Source organism: Saccopteryx leptura, chromosome 1 (genome assembly GCF_036850995.1).
Source record: "Saccopteryx leptura isolate mSacLep1 chromosome 1, mSacLep1_pri_phased_curated, whole genome shotgun sequence".
In the NCBI taxonomy this organism is placed as follows: Eukaryota; Metazoa; Chordata; class Mammalia; order Chiroptera; family Emballonuridae; genus Saccopteryx; species Saccopteryx leptura.
In genome coordinates this window covers 87790152-87816208 of record NC_089503.1, presented here as the reverse complement: position 1 = coordinate 87816208, position 26057 = coordinate 87790152, and the positions used below count along the sequence as shown (strand labels likewise).

Here is a 26057-nt window from a genome sequence, read left to right as displayed (position 1 = left end):
CTGGCTTTACAGTGGTTCTGACAGAACTGTACTTAAGGAGGGGTCTTTTGGGGATTTTGTAACTGGTGAAGTTTTATTTCTTAGTCATGATGGTGAGAACACAGATGCTTGTATTATTCTTTGTACCTTTTGTAAGTCTTCAGTATTACTTAGTAAAAAATACTAGGCTCAATTTTTAAATTTAAATTTTTAAAAATCTAATCAGCTCTTATTTTAGCTTCAGCTTTTGGGGTATTTATACATTTGTTCATTGAAGGTGATTTTAGTGCAGTGAAGATAGTGATAAAGTTAGTACTTGAAGTGAATACACAGGCTCTGAAATTCAGGGGGATTTTCCTCAAGAACATTGAGCAGACCACTGGAAAAATCACCAGGCTCAGAGGAGTTATGTTAAGGTCTGCTCACAACCCTATCTGATAGTAAGCAATTGAGGGCATTTACTTAACCTCTGAGTCAGTTTTCCTATCTGTAAGTTGCAGGAAGCAAACTTGGTACCATTTTTAGCATTTAAGCACAAATAAGTGTTTTTAATGAATTATAAGTTTGCATTTTTCTTTCATTGTGCAAGAAAAAATGTTCAGTGTTAAATATTATATTTTCTAATGTCTTTACACAATGAATTAAAATTATTTACTAGTAGATACTAAACTGTACAGTTATCTATAGGGATTTCTTTTTGCTGACATTTGAGGAGACCCGTTTTTGCTGACTGAATATCTCTGTTGTGGTGGTTTGAGCTTTTAATGACCAAATTCTTACGTGGCAGCTGCACATTGCACATGCTTATTCTTCATGTTTAGGCCATAAATCTTCTGAAACTGAGTGACAGCACCACCTGCACAGCCTTTTGAGGTTGTAAATATAGTTCTAATAATGCTATTTCAAAGTATTTCAGATCTATTTTCTCACACATTTTAGCCCTGCTGGGACAATGAGATTTTTCAGGGGATGAGAAGTTGATACTGTTTAATGTGTGTTTTACAATGCAGACAGGCAAGTAGTGTTTTCTGTATGTAGGTTTGTAGAACATGAAACATTAAGAGTATTTGTAACCTACCCACTGAGGCTTACTAAATACTTAAGAATAATTCTGATAATGTTTATGTTGTTACATTTTCTCCCTAAAACCCATTACTAGCTTGTTCTTAGCAACATGTTGAAGGTCAACAGCAGGACAATGACATAATCATTCACTCATCCCATCCAAAACTTTTTAGCTTGATGGCACTACTTTTGTGACTTAACATAGTGATTAAGAAAAGCGACTCAGGCCCAGCCGGTTGGCTCATTGTTAGAGTGTGGCCTGGCCATGTGGATGTCCCGGCTTTGATTCTCTGTCAGAGCACACAGGAGAAATGACCCATCTGTTTTTCCACCCCTCCCCCTCTTCTCTCTCTCTCTCTCTCTCTCTCTCTCTCTCTTTCTCTTTCTCTTCCTCTTTCTCTTCCTTTTCCCCTTCTATAGCCAAGGCATGATTGGTTCGAATGTATTGGTCCTGGCACTGAAGATGGCTCCATGGAGCCTCCGCAGGAGGCGCTAAAAATAGCTTGGTTGCTCACATGGCCCCAAATGGGCAGAGAGAGATAAGCCCCAGATGGGGGTTATTGGCCGGATTCTAGTCTCTGGGCCCTGTGGGAGTCTGTCTCTCTATCTTCCCTCCTCTTAACTTTACAAAGAAGAAAAAAGGAGGGGGGCGGAGTAATGACTCTTGAGCCAAACTGCCTAGGTTCAGATCTTGGCTTTTCCTCTTACTAGTTTTTGCTCAAGTTATTCTCCATGCCTCAGTGTCATCTGTAAAATGGGGATGACCAAAACATCTGCCTCCTAACTTTCTAGTTTGATCTAGTTCCATTTGTGTATACTTTCTTTTCTTGCCTTTGCCCAAGAAGACCTATCCAGAAAGAAATTGCTAACACTGATCAATGTCAGAGAGTATTTTGCCTATATTTTTTTCTAGGAGTTTCATGATTTCAGGTCTTATATTTAATCTTTAATCCATTTTGTTTTTCTTTTTGTATGCTGTGTAAGAAAGTAATCTATTTTCACTTTTTTGCATGTATCTGTCCAGTTTTCCCAGCACCACTTATTGACGAGACTGTCTTTACCCCATGGTGTGTGTGTATGTGTGTATAAATCTCCTTGCCTACTTTGTCGCAGAATAATTGACCTTATAAGTGAGGATTTATTTCTGGGCTTTTTATTCTGTTCCATCCATCTATATATCTGTTTCAGTATATTTATTTTTATGCCAGTACTATACGTTTTCATTATTGTAGCTTTTACAATAGTATAATTTAAAATCAGTGTGATAATACCTACTTTGTTCTTTCTCAAGGTTTCTTTGGCTATTCAGGGTCTTTTGTGATTCTATATAAAATTTAGGATTAGTTCTAGTTCTGAGAAGAATGCCATTGGTATTTTGATAGGGATTGCATTTAACCTGTATATTGCTTTAGGTAGTAAAACATTTTAATAATATTAATCTTTCCAATCCATGAGCATGGTATATCCTTCCATTATTTGTATCCTCTTCTATTTTTCTTAGTGTTTTACAGTTTTCAGATTACAGGTCTTTCACCTCTTTGGTCAAATTTATTCCTAGGTATTTTTTTATATATATACAATGATAAATGGGATTTTTTAAAAATTTCTCATCAGTCATTATTAGTGTATAGAAAGGCAACATATTTCTGTGTATTGATTTTTGTATCCTTCGACTTTACTGAATTCATTTATTCTAATAGCTTTTTGATGGAATCTTTTAAGGTTGTCTATATCTAGCATCATGTCATCTGCAAGTAGTTTTACATCTTTCCAATTCAGATATCTTTTTTTCTTGTTTAATTGCTGTGGCTAAGACTTACTATATGTTGAATAGAAGTGGTAACAGTAGGACCCTGGCCGGTTGGCTCAGTGGTAGGGCATTAGCCCACCATGTGGATGTCCTGGGTTCAATTCCCAGTCAGGACACACAGGAGAAGTACTCATCTGCTTCTTCCCCTTCCCTCTCTGATTCCTCTTTCTATCCCTCTTGCAGCCATGGCTCAGTTGGAGCGAGTTGGCCCTGGGCACTGAGGATGGCTCCCTGGCCTCCACTTGGAGCAATGGAGCAATGGCCCCAGATGGGCTGAGCATCGCCCTCTAGTGGGCTTGCCAGGTGGATCCCGGTTGGGGTGCATATAGGAGTCTGTCTCTGCCTCCTCTCCTCTCTTTTGTTTGTTAGTAGGTTTATACTAGTAATTGGTCCAGTTACATTTGTATTTCTTCATGAATCAGTCTTGCAAGCTTGTATATTTCTAGAAACTTATTCTCTTCAGTTATCCAATTTGTTTGTGTTCATCATAGTCTCTTAGGATCCTTTGTATTTCTGTGGTATCGGTTGTAATATTTCTTTCATTTTTTATTTTATTTATTTAAGTAATCTCTTTTTTCTTGGTGAATTTAGCTAAAAGTTTGTTGATTTTGTTTTTATTGATATTTTTTTTTCTCTTTTCTTTTTAGTCTATTTCTGCTCTGATCTTTATTTCCTTACTCCCTGCTTTGAACTTAGTTGGTTTTTAGTCATTATTAAAATATTTCTTGTTTCTTGAAGTAGGCATTTATTGTTATGAACTTCCCTTGTAGAACTGCTTTCCTGCATCCCATAATATTTGGTATATTCTATTTTTGTTTGTTTCAACACTGTTCAGTTGCATGTTGTTTAATCTCCACATATTGGTAAATTTTTTAGTTTTCTTCTTATAATTAATTTGTAATTTCATAACACGTATACAGAAATAATGCTAGGTATTATTTTTAATCTTCTTAAATTTGTTAAGACTTGTTTTGCGACCTAATATATGCTCTATTCTAGTGAATGTTTCATGTATACTTGAGAAGAATGTGTATTTTGTTACTTTTGTATGAAATGTTCTGATTTTTTTAATTGATTTTTCTTCCTGGATGATCTATCCATCAATGCAAGTGGGATATTACCCTTACTGATAACAACATTGCTATTTTTCTCTTTAGTCTTGTTAATACTTTATATATTTAGATGCTCCTATGTTGGGTGCATAAATATATAAAAATGTTATATCCTTTTGTTAGCTTGACCCCTTTATTATGATGTAATGCTCATCTTTGTCCCTTACTACAGGTTTTTTAAATTGAATTTATTGGAGTGACATTGGTTAGCATACATGTTTCAGGTGCCCAATTCTATAGCACAGGGGTCAGGAACCTTTTTGGCTGAGAGAGCCATGAACACCATATATTTTAAAATGTAATTCCGTGAGAGCCATACAACAACCCGTGTACCTTATGCATTATCCAATAAAAATTTGGTGTTGTCCTGGAGGACAGCTGTGATTGGCTCCAGCCACCTGTAATCATGAACATGAGTGGTAGGAAATGAATGGATTATAATACATGAGAATGTTTTATATTTTTAACATTAATTTTTTTATTAAAGATTTGTCTGCGAGCTAGATGCAGCCATCAAAAGAACCACATCTGGCTCATGAGCCATAGGTTCCCAACCCCTGCTCTAGCACATATCTGTACTCTGTATTGTGTCAAGTCAGGTTCTTGTCCATCACCATTTATCCCCTGTATACCCTCCTCTACCACTTATTATAATTTTTGTTTTAAAGTCTATTTTGTCTGATACAATTTTAGCTACCCTAGCTTTCTTTTGGTGCCCATATACATGGACTGGCATCCTCTTTTTAGTCTGTGTGTATCCTTACTTTTTTTTTTTTTTTTGTATTTTTCTGAAGTGAGAAGCAGGAAAGCAGAGAGAGAGACTCCCGCATGCACCCAACCAGAATCCACCCGGTATGCCCACTAGGGCATTGCTCCATTGCAACCAGAGCCATTCTAGCACCTGAGGTGGAGGCCATGAATCCGTCCTCAGTGTCTGAGCCAACTTTGCTCCAATGGAGCCTTGGCTGTGGGAGGGGAAGAGAGAGATAGAAAGTAGAGGGGGAAGGGTGGAGAAGCAGATGGGTGCTTCTCCTGTGTGCCTTGGCCAGGAATCGAACCCAGGATTCTTCCACACACTAAGCCGACACTCTACCGCTGAACTAGCCGGCCAGGGCTTGTCCTTACATTTGAAATGAATTTCTTGTATTTAAGCTGAAATGAGTTTCTTGTATTATAGACGGCTCTTTCTTTTTTTTTTTTTTTTTTTTTTTAGCCCATTCATCTGTTCTTTGATGGGAAAATTTAGTTCATTTACATTTAATGTATATAATTATTGATAGGTATGGACTTACTGCCATTTTGTTAATTGTTTTATAGGTCCTCTATTCCTTTTTTATGTTCATTTTTTTGGTAAAGTCTTGATAACTTTAATGATTTGCTGAGATCCCTTTATCTTTTATCTACTGTAGGTTTTTGCTTTTGGTTACCATGAGATTTACGTATAACAACCTATGTTTAAACAAACTGTGTCAAGTTGATTAACAAGTTAAGTTTGAATGCATTTTTGCTCTCCTTCACCTTCATGTTTTACTTTTGATTTTACATGTATATCATTTAACTTTTATAATCCTCAACTACTTACTATATTTATACTGTAACTAGTTTTTTTAACCTTCATACTAGCTTTATAAGTGATGAAACCACCACCTTTACAACATTACATTTCTGAATTTTAACTTTACCAGTGAAATTTATTCTTTCATATGTTTTTCTCTTACTAATTAGCACCTTTTCATTTAAGTTTAAAGAAGTCTCAGAACATTTCATGTAAGGCCAGTCTAGTGGTGATGAACTCCTTTAGCTTTTGCTTTTCTGGAAAATTTTTTATCTCTCCATTAATTCTGAACAACTTTGCCAGATAGGGTATTCTTGGTTGGACGTTTTTCTTTTAGCCCTTCAAATATACCATGCCATTTCTTTCTGGCCAGCAAAGTTTTTGCTGAAAAATCTTACAGTCTTACTGTGGGTAAAGAGGATTTGGGAGAGACTTATACGTAACAAGTTGTTCTTCTCTTGCTGCTTTTAAGTTTCTATCCTTGTCTGTAACTTTTGACACATTAATGACAGTATGTCTGTGTGGATCTCTCTGGATTCATATTGTTTGGAACTCTCAGGGCTTTCTCTATCTGGATGTCTGTTCTTCTCCAGATTAAGGAAGTTTTTAGCCATTATTTCTTCCAATAAATTTTCTACCCCTTTCGCTCTTTTTTTTTTTTTTTTTTTTTTTTTTTGAGGCCCCTTTGATGCAAATGTTAGTCCAGCTAGTTTTTGAGGGTTTTTTCCCCAGAGGAAATTTTACCATATGTGGCTCTAAATTTGGTGTATCAATGGAAGCAGGTCACTTTAGGATTTCCCACATTGCCATCTGGAACCAGAACCACTCATCACCCATCACCTTTTTTCTGATTAGCAATTTTATCATATAACTTCTATAATTTTATTTTCAATAGTTTTTAACCTTTCTGTAGCTTATATTTAAGATATATCGCTTGTAAACAGTTCATGGGTTGTTGTTTTTAATCCAGTCTGAAAATATTTGTCTTTTTAAGTGACCTGTATAGTCCATTTCATGTAACTTTATTATAATTTCTAGACCTGGCCTAAAACATTAATGGAATTTTACAAGGCTGAGAATGTTTGGGAAATATTTCAGGCAGAGGAAATAGTATAAAAAAGGAACATAAAGATAGAATTGAACTTTATACCAGGATGAAAGTGTGAGTAGTTAGGTTTGCTTGGGCAAACGGAAGTGGCAGAAGATGAGGCAGCAGAGGAGACTTGGGCCTTTCTGTCATGGTGAAGAATTTAGATACCTTTCGGTCTTCCCTCTAATTCCTTACACAGTCTGGAACACATGCTAGAAATAGTCAAATTTTCCAGAACTGTGCCTGACACTTTTGTAGAGCAAAATAAAAATCGAACATGCAGTTCTTGGGATTAATAACCAGCTAATTCCATTGAAAAGATAAAACAAGACATACTAACTTTTGATGGTAATAATGATAGAGTTAAGAGTTCAGAAAAATTAAAAATAAGTCTTCAATGAAAAGGGAGGTACCTAGGAAGGAGGTGAAATTGGAAATGCCTCTGCTATACCATATTGTAATGTTATTGTTCCCTTGCCTTTCTTCCTAGCCCATCCATGAATTCCTTCAGGTAAGGATTACATCTTTTGTTATGTCTTCAGAGCTTCCTAGCATAGTTCTTGCAGTAGAGTAGGTACTAAACAAGTGTTTGGAGGAGTTGAATTGCTGGTTTTTGAGTAGTAAGAAGCCAGGTTGACTGGAGTGTGTTGGGAAGAATAGCAGAGAGAGTGAATTCTGTTGCATGGAGAGTGAGAATTGCCAGGTAAGGCTTGGAAGTTTTTGAGCAGGAAGACAGGGAAAATAATATCAGTCTTGCCTGATGCTCTTGTGAGTATGATTCATGCTCTTTTTGTAATTACCCAGGGCTAATTGTGGTGTGGAATAGAATGGATAAAACCTATGGCAAAAGTGTAACAAAGCCTGGACATTGTCTACATAGCCCCAGCCAACTCCGGCCTTGTCTTTTGGCAATCTGACAGCCTTGAAAACCTGCTGCTTTTCTGACCCTCTCTGCTCAGCTACTTTATTCCATACAGCTGTGGGAACAAACAGGATCACCCACCAGACTGAATTTCCTTTCACAGATCTGGTCTGTGTCTCACAGTTGTTAGTTCTCACTATCCTTAAGGCAGATAATTTCTTTGACTGAAAATACCTCTTTCAGTTCTTCCTAGAGTAAACAAACATTCTGTTTATATTAAGATTTATATAGAACAAATAATAGTGTAACTAAAATGTGGAAATAAATAGTTTGCAGATATACTGTAACTTATTTAAAGCATGCTAGTTATTTTTCTGTGTTCATAGAGATAGTTATTTTTCCTTTGGGGAATATTTTTTAATTTATAAACTTAGTAACCTGTAAAATATATATTTGATTTTTAGAAAATGGACAGTTCTTTATGATGATACCTTTCTTTTAAGTTTAGTTTTCTTATTAGGTTCTTTTTTTTTTTTTAATCTAGATTTTTAAATTCTGTGGATTTTTGGTCCTCGGGTAATTTGAATTCAGAAGAATTTTTGGAATGAGTCTATTGACATTGTGCAGTGGCCTGTTTGCTTTCTAAATAGCAAGTATTTCAGGGATTCCACTGATATTTAGTTTTTCTATAGGGAAGAAGTTCTTAGTGTTTAAAAATATTCTCAGAGCCACACACATGACTAGTTATTTGCTCCAGATGCGACTACTGTTCTTAGAATTACGGACCCCTCAAAATAACTGGCAGCAGTAATTTCTGATCCATGTCTTAAATAGCTCAGTATCTTTGACAACTATAATAGGAAATGAAAAGCTCTATAATGCCATGTTTAAATAACTGAAAAAAAATTAAATTGGTTGTGTATTTGATGTCCTGTTGAAAACAAAATGTCATCCTTAAGTTTGAAATATTTAGGTTCAAGGGGAAAATGGCACTTAGATATTTTTGGACACAAGTTATAGGGCTAAAGAAAGTTATTCCAGCACAGCAGAGTTACACAAAGGCAGTTGGAATAAAGGCAGACTTTGAAAGTATAAGTGCTTTTACTTGGTACTAGAAAGAAAACAGGCTGCTTTATAGTCTCCTAGGCCTTGCTATAATATGGTGGCCACCGGTATAACTAGAAAATGTCCTGGGCATCACTTTTTTCTTTTTGGATTTTTACATCAATAGACTGAAAATACCCCCCATAGCATCCTCTTCTATATGATGTTATTCACATGGCAGTGATGATAATCATGGAAATAGGAGATCTGACCATGCCTACTCTTCAGCCTTCTGTGGGTAACTTTACAGTGTCATTCTGTAGGGGAGACATATTTAACAAAACTAATGCTAAAACAAAGAATAAGCATTCATTGTGCTTGTCCTTTGTAGCAGGCACTGTACTGAGTGCTCAACATAAATAATCTCAGTTAATTCTTCCAAATACACTGCTCACAAAAATTAGGGAATCGAGGAATGTGCAGATACTCCAGTACTTTCATCCTTTTGTACAGTGCATTTTCACCAGTGAAATAAAAATTGGTTTTGCATCTCATTTGCATAATTGAACAACCTTCTTTGACTTGTCATTTGCTTTTCTGATGCCTTGTTTAATAAAAAATCAAATGCTTCTTTTTTTCATCTCTTCATATTCATTTTGAAATATCCCTTAATTTTTGTGAGCAGTATATGTGATACCTCTTTTTATAGATAAGGAGAAGGAAGGTGAATCTCAGTTAAGTACCTAAGGTCACCCAGCTGAGCTGATCGAGAACTTGAGCTTGTGCTCACCATGCCTGGAAAACATCAGCAGCATTTGATAAAGAGAAGAGCTCAATAAATGGGAACTCTGATTCTACCATAGAAAAATATGCACAGAGAAGGATAGGTCTCTTACCACAAAACAAAAATGAGAGCTGATGGGACTGCTTTGAGAATTTTTATAGTGGTGACAAACATCCCTGATATCCATGTATACATTCTTTATCTTGTTCCTCTTTTCCTCCTGGACTCCGCAGCTCTGGGAGGGTAGTGCACAGATTCTGTTATCACAACCTGTTCATTTTCCTGTGATCATGTTAGTTGAAGCCAGGAGTTAAAATTGAGAAATTCTCTAACTGGAACCTATGGATGATTTCGAGTTTTATTCAGTCAAGTTTGGAGAGTGATTTGACAGATATTGACTGACTTAATTCATCTCACAGTGATTAGTTTCAAAGCTCTGTGAAAGGAACCAGCTCAGCAAAACTAGTGAGTGCACTGCCGAGAGACACATTTTGTTAGAAATGAAAAAACTGTGAACCTGAGTGTATCAGTTTCCTAGTGCTGCCATAACAAAGGGCCACAAGCTGGGTGGCATAAAGCAGTGGTCCCCAACCTTTTTTGGGCCACGGACTGGTTTAATGTCAGAAAATATTTTCACGGACCAGCCTTTAGGGTGGGACGGATAAATGTATCACGTGACCGAGTCAAGCGTCAAGAGGGAGTCTTAGACGGATGTAACAGAGGGAATCTGGTCATTTTTTAAAATAAAACATCGTTCAGACTTAAATATAAATAAAACGGAAATAATGTAAGTTATTTATTCTTTATCTACAGACCAGTACCAAATGGCCCGGGGGTTGGGGCCACTGGCTTAAAGAACAGAAATGTGTTGTCTCCGAGTTCTGGAGGCTCGAGTCCGAGGGTGGCTTTCCTCCTGAGGGCTGTGAGAACGTGTTCCATGCCCCTGCCTAGTTCTGGTGGCTTTTGGAATCATTGCCCAGCCTCTGCCTTCATCTTCACATGGTGTTCTTCCTGTGTGTGTATCCACCTCCAGATTTCCCCAATTTACAAGGACACCATTTACTTAACTCCCATTTCCCCATTTATAAGGACCATTCTAATGACATCTTTTTAACTTGATTACTTGGTAAAGATCCTATCTCCAAATAAGGTCATAACTTAAGGTTAAGACTTAAGCATACGAGTTTGAGGGGACACAGTTCAACCCAAAATATGAAGCATCAACAACTGTGTGTTGTACACACCCTTTTGCTGGCATCTCTACCCTCCCGCCCACACCAGCTGAGGAATTAGTATCCACTTTATGCATTGAGTTGTATGTAGCAGCATGCCTCTCCTTTCCAGCATAATACCAAAATAATAAAACTCCACAATGATTCATAGTTGGAATTTCTTTTTTCTTCCAGCCTGGGCCTGCTTCAGGATTGGAAGTCTTCAGTGAGAAAGTTGACATTATTGACTTCCTTCCTTGTTATGCCTTTTTCTCCTTCACTTCTGCTGGTTTTTACCCTTATAGGATTAGGCGTAAAGGGATTTAAGAAAGCCAGTTGAGTGAACGCTGGGATGTTTTCATCTGGCATTGGTGCCTTCAGGGTGGCAGATGTGGGTCTCTTGGGCAGATTGCTGGGAGATCCCTCACTGGGGCCTCACCCTCTGGCTCCCTGTCCTGCTGACCTCTGCGGAGCTCTCTCCAGAGGCTGTCTTTTAGAGCAACCCATGGGACCTGGTTTGGTTCATGGGAAACGGCACTTTCGCTGTCAGTGGAAATAGTCTGCCCCCAGTCAGCCCTTTAAACTCTCCTGACAGGTGGCGACAGTTCAGCCAGGCCGTCTCTCCTTTTAGGCTTGCTTTTCAGCGCTATCCCTTCAAGCCCAGGAGAATCTGGTCCTGCTCTTGAGGTGGTTCCCTTGAAGCCTTCCCAGCCTGGTTTGAAATGAGGGGTAGCGCTGTCCTTGCTTTCTCCGTGGGCAGAGGTGGTTGTGGACACAGCATAGTGACACTCTGAGTAACTTACCCTCGTCTGGCCTTTACAACTTGTTTTGTTTTTTACTACTTTTTTATTTTATCGAGATATAATTGGTATAACATTAGTTCAGGTATACAACGTAATGATTTGGTATTTTGCAAAATGATCAGCCACTGTAAGTTTAGTTAACCCCCATCACCATACACAGTTATAGATTTGTTTTTCCTTGTGGTGACAAGGTGTAAGATCTACTCTTAGCAACTTTCAAATATACAATTTAGTATCATGAACTATATCCACCATCTGTATATTACATCCCTGCTTTCCCTTGACTTACTTTATAACTGGAGTTCGTGCCTGTTGACCCCCTCACCCAGATGCTCATCCCCTCTGCCCCAGGGCCTTTACAGCCTCTGCTTCTCAGAGGTGGAGGAGACTGAATGGCAAAGACAGATAGGACCTAACCCTTTGCGAGTCCTGGGTGGTCTCTTCTGCAGATACCTGTGCAGGTGCTAACTCTGTCACCCCCTGGAAGGACCGGTCAGGAACTGAACAGGCAGGGGAAGATACCAGACTCGGTGATGGCATGGCATCATTTTTAGAGCGGCACAATCACTTAATTACAGAGAAGGGACTAGGGAATGCTGGATGTGAGTTCTGACCTTTAGGAGAGAATACTTACATTGAAGTTTAACATTTAATCATGAAACACAGTTAAATACAAAACTTACTTGCCTGTTTTGTCAATTTGTAGACATTTTCAGCTGCTTGTTTCTTTAATGCATTTGGATTTTCTTAGTGAACTAACTTGTAATCATTCCCTGCCTCTGCCCATGTGACTCTGTATAGTATCTCTGAAGAATTTCTTACTTTGGCAGGGGAAGGGAATGGGCTGTGTGGGAGTTGAATCCAAAAGCAGCATTGCGTTCATTGTTTTACTATGTAAAGATCATTCTGTTCTAAAGATATGACATAAACACAATAGAGACCCAAAGTTAAGAAAATGTAATAGGAATTTGAAACATGCAGCTACTGCTTATCCTCAGCATTCCTTGGAAGGATGTGGCAGAGAAACATTAAACTTTTAATTTTAAAAACCCTTATAGGTATTAAGTTTTTCATCTATTCATCCATTCAAATAATATTTGTGACAAGAAGTATGGCAAGATGTTCAGACAGAAATGGTTAAGCCTGACCAGGCAGTGGCACAGAGGATAGAATGTCGGATGGGATGCAGAGGACCTAGGTTCGAAACCCTGAGGTCGCCGGCTTGAGCACGGTCTCATCTGGCTTGAGAGTGGGCTCACCAGCTTGAGTGCGGGGTCACTGGCTTGAACGTGGGATCATAGACATGACTCCATGGTCGCTAGCTTGAGCCCAAAGGTCACTGGCTTGAAGCCCAAGGTTGCTGGCTTGAGCAAGAGGTCACTCGGTCTGCTGTAGCCCCCCAGTGAAGGCACATGTCAGAAAGCAATCAGTGAACAACTAAGGAGCTGCAGCAAAGAGCCACAACAAAGAATTGATGCTTCTCATCTCTCCCTTCCTGTCTGTCCCTCTCTCTGTCTCTCTCTCTCTCTGTCCCTGTCACCAAAAAGAAAAAAAAGTTAAGATGCCCCTGTTTTGAAGGAACTCAATCCCTTGGGTTTTATTTTTTTTCATATCTTCCCAAAAACTTTAAATGTAGGCTTGGTTGCTATTATTTTACTAGTTTGAGGTATTTTATTGCTGTATATTGCGAAGAACTAGTGGACTAAGTATCTTTCATACTGCTGTATTTTTTAGACCTCTTTATGTGCGACCATGACAGTCACAGTGAAGGAGAATCCTAATTTCCCTGAGTCAAAGCTACAGTTTTAATATTTTTGATATTCTTGCAGGGAGCACCACGCTTGTGCCTGTCAGCCCTAGAAATGAATCCAACAGCACTGTGAAACCATCTACAACTTCAGTTTCCTCAGTAACTGTCACCGCTTCGAGATCCACAGCAAAACCATCAACTCCAGGTTCTTCAGTCATAAAAAATATCACAGTCACCACTTTGAAACCCATAGCAACTTCTCGAGTGACAACACCACGGATCTCAACAAATGCGACTTCCACCACCTTAAAGTCTACACCCAAAATAACAACTGTTTCACAGAACACATCCCAGATATCAACATCCACTACGGCCACAACCCACAATAGTTCGGTGACATCTGTTTCTTCACCAGTAACTAGTATGTATTTAAAACGATCTATTTTTCTGTGCTGAAAATAGTTGTTAATTCAGATGCCACATTTAGGTCATCATTCCAGTCTTCAAAAGTAAATACGGAAATTTAGGCAATGACTTTCTATTTAAATAAATCAGTTGTAGAGATCAGGAAAAGAGTTGACTGACCTAGTGTTCTTGTCTCTTTCTTTAAAAAATGGATTTCCAACTTCATTGTACCAAATAATGACTGTATAAGACCCATCTATGACTATGTAATTGATCCTAACAGGGGATTTTATTTGAAGGTTTGAAATTTTTTCATATATTTAACAATATCTCATTGTAGGAAGGAATTTGGCAGGTTCAATCTACACGATTTCCAAGTCAATATTTTGGTGAATTTTGGTTTTAATTAATTGTGCCCTAGAGATATTTTAAAGTGGTGTTAGATATAATCACATACCATATCAGAGTCTCAGCGCTCTTTGTTTTTTTGCATTTTAAAAAATGTAATGCCTGTGAATTCAGAAACCTTAAGATTCTCCTTTTAAGTTATCCAGAGTTGAAGGTCTTTTTAAAAGCTAGTCATTACATTCATCAGAACAAATAACAGATTTTATGGTGTCTTTTTTAATGTGTTTATATATTTTACTCTGTCTTGTTTATTTATTACTACAGTCCATATATTGAAATCAACTCTAATGTCTCAGGGGCTCTTGCCATGATTAAAACCAAAATAGTTTATATTTCTAATTTATTTAAAAGGAGAAATGTCAAACATTTATTCAGATTGGATCCAGTTGCAAGATTATGGCTATGTTGCCCGGACCTATTTTATTAAGGCATAAAGATTCATAAGAAAGAAAAATCCCCCAAGTCTTGCTGCCTCTGAAGTTTTGGTAAACTGTGCAAGTCCAGCACCATCAAACACCTTGAGATCTTGGGATTGCAGACACTAGGGTTTTTTCATTAAAGCGATGTGTTAGATCACTGAAGAAAACTAGAGGCCAGGCCAGTTGCTAGACACACTGGAGGGCAAGTTTCTAGGCTTTGAGACCCCTTTATTCCTAATTCAGTGTTCATTTATATAGAGATTCAGAAAGTTTTAGTTTATCACAATGTTTTTAAAAGCACTAACGCCTGTTTTGTTTTTCTTCTAGTCACAGCAACTATAAATTCTAAAGAAAATAAAGGCTCAAAATTTGAAATTGGCAGTTTTGTTGGTGGTATTGCATTAACACTGGGAATTTTGTCTATTCTTTACATTGGATGCAAAATGTACTATTCAAGAAGAGGCATTCAGTATAGAACCATGTGAGTTTTGATTGCCCAGGACTTTTAAAAATCTTATTATTTCTGTATTTCTTTATTTAAATCCCATGACAAAATACCAGATTCGTAGAGGTAGTGTTCATCTCATAGAGGAGTAATTCATAGATTTATGGGTTATATTCCCAAATCCTCTGTGCCCAAAGTAAATTGTTCATGTATAGTTTCTTATAATTATTTACAAACAAAAATGGATATATATATATGCCTCTTAAAAAGTTTGTATTTTATTAATGTCGTGCTTTTTTTTTTTTTTTTTTACCAGAGACCCAAGCTAAGCCAACCCTTTTTACTTGCTTATAGTTCTAATCATAGGAAATAACATAATCAGGTTTCATGTGCCTATTGATCTAGCATGTCTTGTGTTTGTTAGTAAGCACCACTAAGAACATCCTTGGTAAAAACATGATTTTTGCTTTCAGTGACAAAGGCAAAGTAACTTAGATTCTTCTGACAGCCACATTTTCCCTGATTTACTATCTCAAATGAGTTAGTATAATATACGTTATCATTTTATCTATAGTAAAAATATTTTTTAGATGAGCTTTATTAACAACTCTTGATCACCAAACCATGTTTATCCTTCATATAGTTTTTCAGGTCTTCTAATTTTTGGAGGTATTATCTCTATCATCTCCCATCTTTGTTACACCAACGAAGTCCTTTGGGATTTTTCTTTTGAGTACCAAGTCATTCTTTTTTATGTTAATGTATATAAATACTATAGAATAGAGGGTCATTTTCCAAAATTTGTTCTTTTTAAGTTGTTGTAAACATATACATCCCACACAGATTTTCTGCATAAGAAACATTTGGGAAATATTGCTTGAGCATTAAAATTTGCAATAATTTTTAAAATCAGTTTGTGTTTCTACAGATATTTACCATCTGTTTTCTTGGTAAATTTAAGCAGTTAAACAGAAACCACATTTTGATTATAGTAAATTAAATGCCACTTACTTTTATATAATATCAATATTTATTGATATAGTTGAGGCTATAAAATAGTGAAAGCAATTAAATTAAAATGTGTGGTTTTCCTTTTAAACTGCCTTAACTACAAAGTATGCCATTTTAGCCTTGTGGGCTAATTTTACTCAAGTATACATGACCACATAATGCTGCATGCCCTGTGGGGTAAGTCAAAGCCCAGAATCCCCATTACTGTGAGGGAACTCTTGGCAGAAACAGAATTTGACTCTAAAAGGAGTGTTATTTTCATGCAGGAACCAGTAGATGGTGAAATACCATATTTAAATGAGTCTAAGAACATATTTTTGGTTTTTATCCACATTTTAACACCTCTAAAATTAGGATATAGCTTATGGAATGAGAAAGCATGGTGTTTTTGTGTAACTGACTTTTTTTTTTTTTAGTGCTATGTAAAAAAACAAATAGTGCATTTCAAAGCCAGTAGTTCCTTTGAAGTTATAAAATGGCATTCTATAAGTAAGGACTTAATTTTGCCCCATTAAAGAAACTGTTGCTTTCTATGTCCAGTAACAATGAGCATTTCCAGTTTTCATTTATTGGATAATAAGTAATTCAAATACTGATTAAAATTTTAGCTCCTATGTTTCTTAGAGTTGCATGGAGAGAGACAGTGCAGTGCAATAGCTAAGATGTGGGGTTTGCAGAAGACAGACTTAGTTTTGAGTCTGATTAACTACAGATTAGGAGGGTGCCTTCTCATGCTTATATAAGTGAGGCAGCATAGTACACAGTGGTCTAAACAAGAGTTCACAGGCTTGCTTACCTTCTCATCCTCTGCAAAATGGGATAATGAAGACAGTGCCCTCTGCATAGGGTTACTGTGATGATTAGGTGAGTTATGAATGGAAAGTCTGTAGTATAACATCTGACACATAGTAAATGCTCAAGACATGCTTGCTTTCTTTTTAAAGAGGGTTATAATAGGTAACTGGTGAAAAGTCACACAGCCATAAGCAGAGCAGAGATTTAAGTTTGGGTTTGTGTTACACCCTAAACTGCTATTTAAATCCTTAACCACTACAGTGTACTGGGTACTTTTAAGAAATTTTACACAAAGGAATCACAATTTTGATTCTGAGACTTGATATTATTTGTTACTTTACTTTAGAATATGAATATGTAAGTACTTTTGATACAAATAAAAACAGTAATTTTAACTTTTGCTTTATTACAGTGATGAACATGATGCCATCATTTAAGAAAATCTAAGGACCAATGGAAAGAAGAGTGATGCAACCCAATAGATTGGTTTAAGACAATATTCTCCTTTTGAAAATCGTATAAACAGGCCATGCATATAATGTACAATATATTATATAAATATGTAAAGATTCCTCATGATTACTAAAAGTTTTAGGGTTTGTTTTGGATTTTTAATGAACATTTGGAGCACACAGTTGATTCAATGTTATATTCACTTACAGAAAATATATTAGTAAGACGAGTTCAGTCTCATTTTCTTGTGGCATTGGTCACAAATGGAAGACATTATCACTGAAGGGCATCTGGGCATATAATTAAGGGGCTTGTCACAGCACTCAAGATGCTGATTGTCTTCATTGTTCAGACAAAGAACTTCAGTACTACTCAGAGATGGATATGGCCTAATTAATACCACACAGCAGAATTTTATGAGTAAAACTGGTCTTAAGCATAATTTTACTTTAAATGTCTCTTTGGAAAGCATAACTATTTTCTATGTTTTAAAGCTTAGTACTTGGTTTAGAAACAGAATGCATACCTCCCAGCCCCCCAGCCCCAATCAAAAGCAGAAACAATACCAGGTCTTAGTCCTGTTCAGGAGCCTATATTTTTACTAATAACTTTTTTTCAAACTTTCAATAACAGTTGATATAATTATTTTTCCCCTCTGTAATGTCAGTAAATTGCAATGTTTAACATGATGGTGTTTTAAAGACTTAGTTGTTAGTATTAAATAAGACGTTAGATTATTTGCTACTGTAAGAATATTGTCACCACTGGAAATTGCTTTTATTTCTTATTTAGCTATTATATGTTTAGTGAGTATTTTTGAGAGCTGTAGAACTGCTTCAATATATAGAAATGTTTAATGCACCATAAAGACACCTAACTTAAAAAAAAAAACCCTCATGATTTCCAAAACAGGCCTTTAGTACTCTGTTCAGTCAGAACTGTAGGTTAATGCTCTGTTTATCAAGCCAAAAGCTGTGGAGTGCCCCTCAAGCTACTTAACCTAGAAGATGCAAATTAACTGCATTTTTCTGCACTATCGATTTTACTCAGAAGTTTGGGGAAACAGCATTTTATACTAAAACACCAGTGTATTTTGGAATAAAGTCTTACGAAGTTTTAAGATGGAAATTCTTTAGTTGAGTATTCTTCCCACCACTCTCCCTTGCTGAGAGGAGGCACTTTCAGATGTATTGTTAATGGAGAAGAAAAGCATAGAACTGTAGGGGCAGCAAGCAGTGTAGCCAACATTTTGGAGTGTTTTCAGTTTTATAGTTTATATTTCAGCACTCAAAACTCAGGGTCAGGTTTTGACAAAAGAAGTATTTAGTCATACTACGATAGTGTTTCTACCTTAGATTAGTCAAAGTAAATCATACCAATTTCTAATAGTCTAAAAATGAGCTAAGATGTCCTAATAACCTTGCACCTACATCTTCTAGGAATTAAATATAATTTTTGTGATCAGCTTTTGGTTTATGGAGAATAGCATATATCAAGAATTTTTTTTGATAAAAGGATCATTTCTACTCACTGTTCATTTTGGCCAGTTATGTGATGAATGTAGATGATAAAAATGATAAAACATGTAGAGGATGTACGTGACACATGCAGTGTGGAGGAACTATTGTGATACACATGTGTTTACATTAGTTTGAAAAAAAGATGTGGGCTGCTAAGTTGTATGTAACTTAGCCATAATTGGTCTTTTATGGTAATGGGAGCCTTTTGTCCCCCATTTAAGTTGTTTTGTGCCCTGCATTCTTGATATCCCAGTACTTCAAATCAGTTGAAATTTGTAGACAGGGCTGAAATTTTCTTGAGTACTTTCTTTAGCACTTTGAAGATATAAAACCACCTTTTAAGTACTAAATGTCATTCTGTACCTTTAAAGTCCCCTGTGCTTTGGGTTTAAAATAATTTAGTTATGTCTTTTCTCTATACAGAAGTTGTATAGTTTGTTACTTTTAAATACTAGTACTTCAGTGCAGTCAGTGATTTTTTATTTTGTGCAAAAATTGAGAGAGAAGGAGATGCAAACCAATATTTGCTTTGGAGAACATTTCCTAGTTTTTTCCCTAATTTTATGTTTACTAAAAGCAAATGTTCAATTTTGTTTGCATTCTTTTAAGAATGTGTGTACTTGAAGATAAAAGCAATTCAGGTGTATATATTAGGCAGAATTCAGTCAATGATTTTTAAATTTTCTTGGATAATCCATAAATAATTCAAATATAGATAAATGAGAGTTGGCCATGTATTACAGTGATAATTTTGTATTTTTCACCAAAACATTTTTAAGTGAATTCCTCCTTTTTCTTTTTACTTTAATGACCAGCTTTGGATATTTCATTGTTACTAAGATCTATTTTTAGAATAAAATTGTGTTCACCAAGAGTTTCATGTGTTTGAATTTGCTTCATTTCATCAAAGTCAGGATAAATTAACAGAATAGAAAAAGCCCAAAATAAAAAGTCAGATTGTTGGGGCTAAACTGACGCGCAGGTGTGACTGTCTGGGTCATCAGTAGCAGCACCCGGAAACTTGATGGGAGTGGAAATTCCTGAGTCCCCCACGCCAGTCCTACTGAAACGCTCTGAGCTGGAGCCCAGCAATCAGTTTTAACCTTCTACCAGGTGATTCTGATAGACACCAAAGTTTGAGAAGCACTGCTCAAAAGAATTTTCATCTGAAGCCGCTTCCTTATTCTGGATAAATTTTTGAAATAGGTATATTTATAGTTGAAATAAACGACCTTTCCCAGCATAAATCAATTGCAAATGAATTAATTATAGTATTCAAGTATTTTAGTATTATTTTTTCTTTAAAATGACATAATTTAACTCTGGAAATAACAAATATTTGTTATGAGGTAATCACGGGGAAAGGGTACAGTCCTCCGGAAATCCTTTTTATGATAAAAAGTGCCCTGTTATAGTATTTGTACACAATTTTTACACCCCCATCAACTTTAGGCATAACGTGTCTTGCTTTTGACCCACTGGTATGGGAGTAGATGTAATAACACGTCTGTTCAGAAAAAGGTTTCAGCTAATTATTACTTTTTAATTAAAGTATGTTATGCATACAAAAAAAATGCTGAGAATGACATCACTAAGATGGCAACAAAGGTCGTTACTAACTTAGTTCCCCCTCAGGGGTGGCCACTCTCATCACTCCTATTCGACATAGTACTGAAAGTCCTCGCTAGAGCAGTCAGGCAAGAAGCAGAAATAAAGGTCATTAGAACTGGAAAGGAAGAAGTAAAATCATGACATGATTTTACATATAGAAGAAAATCCTAAAGATTCCATCAAAAAACTATTAGGTGTAATCAACAAATTCAGTAAAGTTGCAGGATACAAAAATAATATACAAAAAGCAGTAGCATTTCTATACCACACTAACAAATTATCTGAAAAAGAAAACAGTTCCATTTATAATACCTTCAAAAACAAAATGCACAGGAATGACGTAGGAGGTGAATGACCTATACTCTGAAAACTACAAGAGACTAATGAAAGAAGTCAAACAAGTGTATTACTTCATTTAATCCTGAGGAAAATTGTGTGGAGTGGAAATTCCCCACTCCTCCCTTTTAAAGTAGATGAAGAAAACGGGCTTGGAGGGTTGCTTTAAGAACTCATGCCACTTGGATCTGAAACCCCCACTCTTTACTATAAGGCACTGCCGTTGAAAATATATATAACTTTTCAGTTAAAAAGCATTCAGTCTTTCCCACAACCATAATTGTCAGGTAGATTTTTTTTAAGGGAGGAAACAGAGGTTCAGGGAGCTTAGGCAAATGGTGGTTTCATACAGCTGGTCACAGGGTTAAGATTCAAACCCAGCACCTCTTAATTCTAGAAGTGTTCCCAACCTTGATACCATTGACATTTTGAGCTGGGTAATTCTTTGATATGAGGGGCTTCCTGAGCATTACAGAATGTGTAGCAGCATCCCTGGCTTTTATTCGCAAATTCCAAGTTCATGGAGTGGAAAAATTAATTTTGTTGAAAATGTCAATACTACCAAAAGTTACCTAGAGACTCAATGCAATCCCTATCAAGATTCCATTGGGTGTTTTTTTTTCTTTTACAGAATTAAAGAAATGTAAAATTTGTGTGGAACCACAAAAAAAAAAATAGCTAAAGCAATCCTGAGAAAGAAGAACAAAGGAGGAGGCATCCCACTTCCTGATTTCAAGCTATAATACAAAGCTAGCTAGGGTTGCCAAAGGGTGGGGGTCAGGGGGAGAGAGAAAAATCAATTTAAATAAAAGCTATAGTAATCAGAGCAGTATGGTACTAGCATAAAAATAGACACAAAAACCCATGGAAAAGAATCAAGAGCCCAGAAATAAGCCAATGCCTATACCATCAGCTAATATTTGACAAATATTCTTGATGAAGAAAAGACAGTCTCTTCTGTAAATGATGTTGGGAAAATTCTATTTTACCATGTAGAAAAATTAGGGTCCTATCTTACATCACTCACAAAGATTAACACTAAATGGAATAAAGACTTAAATGTAAAACCAGAAACCATAAAACTTCCAGGGGAGAACAGGAAAATAACTCCTTGACAATGGGTCTTGGCAATGACTTATTGAATATGACACTTAAAGCTTGAGCAACAAAATCAAATCTAAGTAGTAGGACTACATTAAACTAAGAAATACACATCATAAAATAAACATTTGATAAAATACAAACTTTTTATGTGTACTCTGCTGTTACATGATCTTACAGATCATTAGTAGGGTGGTAATAAAGGGGAGAACACAATTTAATATCGATATAAATAGCTAACAACCAAGGTAAAAATTAGTTGGAGAGCTGAGGTTAAGTCCTGGAAGATTTATACTGTGAGTAGCAGTTACTAAGCATTGTGCCTTTTCCTGCACCAGCACCACACCCCCTCACACACCCATTCAGCCTAACCCTTTGCCTTCCCATCTAGGAAAAAGATAGGATTCTGCCTCAAAATGTATATAATTTCCAACTACTCAAAGGCCTTGCCTATTGTTACTATAAAACATCAAGAATTTTTAACCATTTCTTAACCAATTAAAGTGCCACCTCTAATGGAGAATTTTTCCATGCCTCCAAGGTTGCTCTCTTGTGTGTGCTGCTGCTGCTACTACTCCTGCTCCAAAGAGTTGAGTAAAGAACATGTTAGCAAAAGGCTTCTCAAAACATACCATCCTGTCTTTTTCTTGTGAGATCAGGCAGGAAATTTCTGGGAACCACATGCTCTACACCCAAAGGGTAAGAAAAAAAAACAGATGGAACACTTTCTAACTCATTCTTTATGGTTAGCATTCCCCTGATACCAAAGCCAGACAAACACACCACAAGAAAACTATAAACCAAGGTTATTTATGAATAAAAAAGGCAAAATTCCTCAACAAAATATTAGTAAACCAAACCCTGTAACATTAAAAGGATTATACACCAGACCAAATGGGATTTATCCCAAGAATGCAAGAATGGTTCATCATAACAAAAATCAATGTAATTATCACATTAATAAAGCAAACGGGTTGTGTGTGACCATCTTGATGCTGGAAATATATTTGACAGAGGAGAAACCAAAGAATGCAAGAAAGGAGAGCCTGCAATATACCTTCTGCTCAAGCCAGTGACCTCAGTGTTTAGTACTGAGGGAACGAGGGCAGACAGAAAAGTTTGAAAAATAACAAACCATAGCTATGGTCCTTACTTATTATCAGTTCCTTGAAATAAACTTGCAGTACCAGCAAGAATTAGTTCTAGTCAAGGACAGACACTCCAGCCTCCTCTCTCACTCCCTCCCCTCCTGGAGACATGAAAGCTAAAGCTGTAAAGGTATATAAGATGTAAGAAATCCAACTTTGGGGGCTCATGTCTTTGGTACTATCAGCCCCACGTGCTCTGCTGGCTATTAAAATCCTACTTCTTTCATCAAGTTGCCTGGGCATCTTTGTCCTCCTTTGATTCCTGCTATAACAGTATTCAACATCCTTTCATAACACTCAGACAACTAGAGATAGAAATGACTTCCCCGTCCTGGTAAATGGTATTTATTAAGAACAGAAAAAAACACATAGCTAATATACTCAGTAAAAGACAAAGCTAAGATCTAAGATCAGGCTCAGGACAAGGAAGCCCACTTTCATCACTGCTGTTCAACATTTGCTGAAAGTAAGAGCCAAAAAAATTAAGAGAAAAAGCATCAAACTGGGAAAGAAGTATAACTATATTTTCAGATGGCATCATCCTAATATAGAAATTCCCAACAAATAAAATCTAGAGCTAATAGATTCACAAAGTTGCAGGGTTCAAGTTCAACACAAAAATTAGTTGTGTTTCTATGTAACATCAATGCACAATCCAGAAGATTATATTTTTAAAAATCTCATGTACAACACCCAAAAGAATACCTAAGAACTATAACCAAGGAGGTGAAAGACTTGTGCACTGAAAACTACAAAGCACTGCTGAAATTTAAGACCCCACTAAATGGAAAAAAAATTCCTGTGCTCATGGATTGGAAGACTTAATATAAACACAGCAATACTACCCAAAGCAATTTACAGATTCAATGCAATCTTTATCAGAATCCCCCAAGTTTTATCCTCAAATTCATATGGAATCACAATGGGCCCCAAATAGCCAAAAAAATAAAACAATAAGAACAAAGTTGAAGGATCACACTTCCTAATTTAAAAACTTAGTAATCAAAACAATGTGTTATTATTGGCATAGGATAGACATAGAAACCAATGGAATTGAATTGACCACCAGGAATAAACCCATAATCTATGCCTCCCCCCCCTTTTGCTATGCACTGGAGGCCAAGTACCCAATTTTTTAAATTTTATTTTTAATCTAAAAAATAGTTGCCATTTTATTTTTGTGACCAGAGTACAAATATTGATTGACTTACGACCTATGCAATTTACGACCATTCGACTTTACGACCACAATTGCTAGCCACAACTGCTCCACATCTGGCAACACAAGCATTGCCCAGCTAGGTGTACAACAGTGCGGACCAGCTTCCGGAACCACTACCATCTCCGTGTGCACCATTTCAACTATTATCCCAGACTCAGTACAGCAATTTGTGTTTTGTGTCTTGGATATTTTTCATCAAACCCCTCCCAAGATGTCTACCAAGAGGAAATTGTCTTTGCAAATATTAAACCAGTTGTACTGGTAATGCAGTGTTTTACTTAAACCTGACGAATGTAAAAATAAGAAACAAAATGGTGTAAAGATGATACAAATGGCATAAAATGAACAAGGAAAATTATGACATATAACAATAATGAAAGAAAATTATAAAATATGACTTAAAGATTTTTATAACATTATTTCACAGTACTGTACCTATAGACTACTCAATTTGCGAGTAGTTAAACTACTGAAATCATGTTATGACCGGTCTGTCGGAACCAAACGTGGTCGTAAGTCGAGCACTAGCTGTACCTGATTCTGTTCTCTTAGCAAATTTTGAGTATTCAGTAAAATATTAACTATAGTCATGCTGTACATTATATATCTAGATTTACACATCCTACATAACTGCAATTTTGTGCTCTTTGACTAACATCTTCCCTTTTTTTTTCACATTTCCTTCCCTAGTACCCACTGTTCTACTCCTTTTATGTATCTATTCTTTTAAATTCCACATATAAGTGAGATCATGTTTTGTTTTGTTTTCCTTCTGTATCTAGCTTATTTCACTTAGCTTAATGTCCTTCAGGTTCATCCATGTAATCTCAAAGGGTAAGATTCCCTTCTTTTTTTATGGCAGAGTAGTATATTCTATTGTGAAAATGTACCATAGCTGTTTTATCCACCCAGCTATTGATGGACTCTTGGGTTGCTTCCAAGTCTTGGCTATTGCCAATAATGCTGCAAGGAACATAAGGATGCATATTTTCTTTGTTTTAAACAAGAGAGAAAGAGACAGGCAGAAAGGGAGAGAGATATAAGCATCAACTCATCATTGCATGCTTTAGTTGTTCATTGATTACTCCTCATAAATGCCTTGACCAGGGGGCTCCATCCAAGCCAGTGATCCCTTGCTCAAGCCATTGACCATTGGGTTCAAGCCAGCAACCATGGGCTTCAAGCCAGTGACCATAAAATTATTTTGATGATCCCACGCTTAAGCCAAGGACCCTGTGCTCAAGACGGTGAACCTGTACTCTAGCCAGTGACCTCGGGTTTTTGAACCTGGGTTGTCAGTGTCCCAAGTTGCTCTATCTTTCCACTGTGCCACCACCAGTCAGGCAGGGTGTATATATTCTTTTGAATTAGTATTTCCGTTTTCTTTAGCTATATTCCTAGAAATGGAAATGCTGGGTCACAAGGTAGTTCCATCTTTAATCTTTTGAGGTAATTACACTGTTTTCAAAGTGGCTGCACCAGTCAGCATTCCATTTATTGAATAGAATATCTTCATCAAATTGTATGTTCTTGCTTTGTCATAAAGGTGTGGGTTTGGTTCTGGGCTCTTAATTTTTTAAATGTTTTATTTATTGATTTTACAGAGAGAGAAAAGGAAGGGACAGGGTATGAAAAGTATCAGCTCATAGTTGCTATACTTTAGTTGTTCATTGGTTGTTTGCTCGTCATATGTTCCTTGACCAGAAAAGCCCAAGGTTTGGAACTGGCGACCTCAGCATTGCAGGCCAATGTTCTATCCACTGCACCATGACAGGCTATGCAATTCAGCTTCTGGGCTTTTTATTCTGTTCCATTGATACATATGTCATTTTTTTTATGCCAGTACCATGCTGTTTTAATTATTGTGGCCTTATAGTAGTTTGATATCAGGTAGCATGATCCCTCCAACTTTGTTCTTCTTTCTCAAGGTTGCTGTGGCAATTTTGGATCTGGTTCTAAAGAAATTTTGGAATATCCGTTCTAGTTCCGTGAAATACATACATCATTGGTATCTTGATAGGAATTGCATTGAACCTCTGGATTGCTTTTAGTATGGACATTTTAGTGATAGTACTTTTTCCTATTCATGAACATGGTACATGCTTCATATTATTTTAG

General features: G+C 36.5%; 1 protein-coding gene across 1 annotated transcript in view; it reads left to right on the top strand.

The window, feature by feature from the left end:
- Positions 1–19395, top strand: part of TMEM123 (transmembrane protein 123) — a 42113-nt gene extending 22718 nt beyond the window's left edge. The window contains exons 2-4 of the mRNA XM_066371463.1: positions 13145–13486; positions 14625–14778; positions 16961–19395. Of these exons, the coding sequence (XP_066227560.1) occupies positions 13145–13486; positions 14625–14778; positions 16961–16985 (521 nt within the window). The 3' untranslated portion in view covers positions 16986–19395. The remainder of the gene's footprint in view (positions 1–13144; positions 13487–14624; positions 14779–16960) is intronic.
- Positions 19396–26057: the final 6662 nt, after the last annotated feature.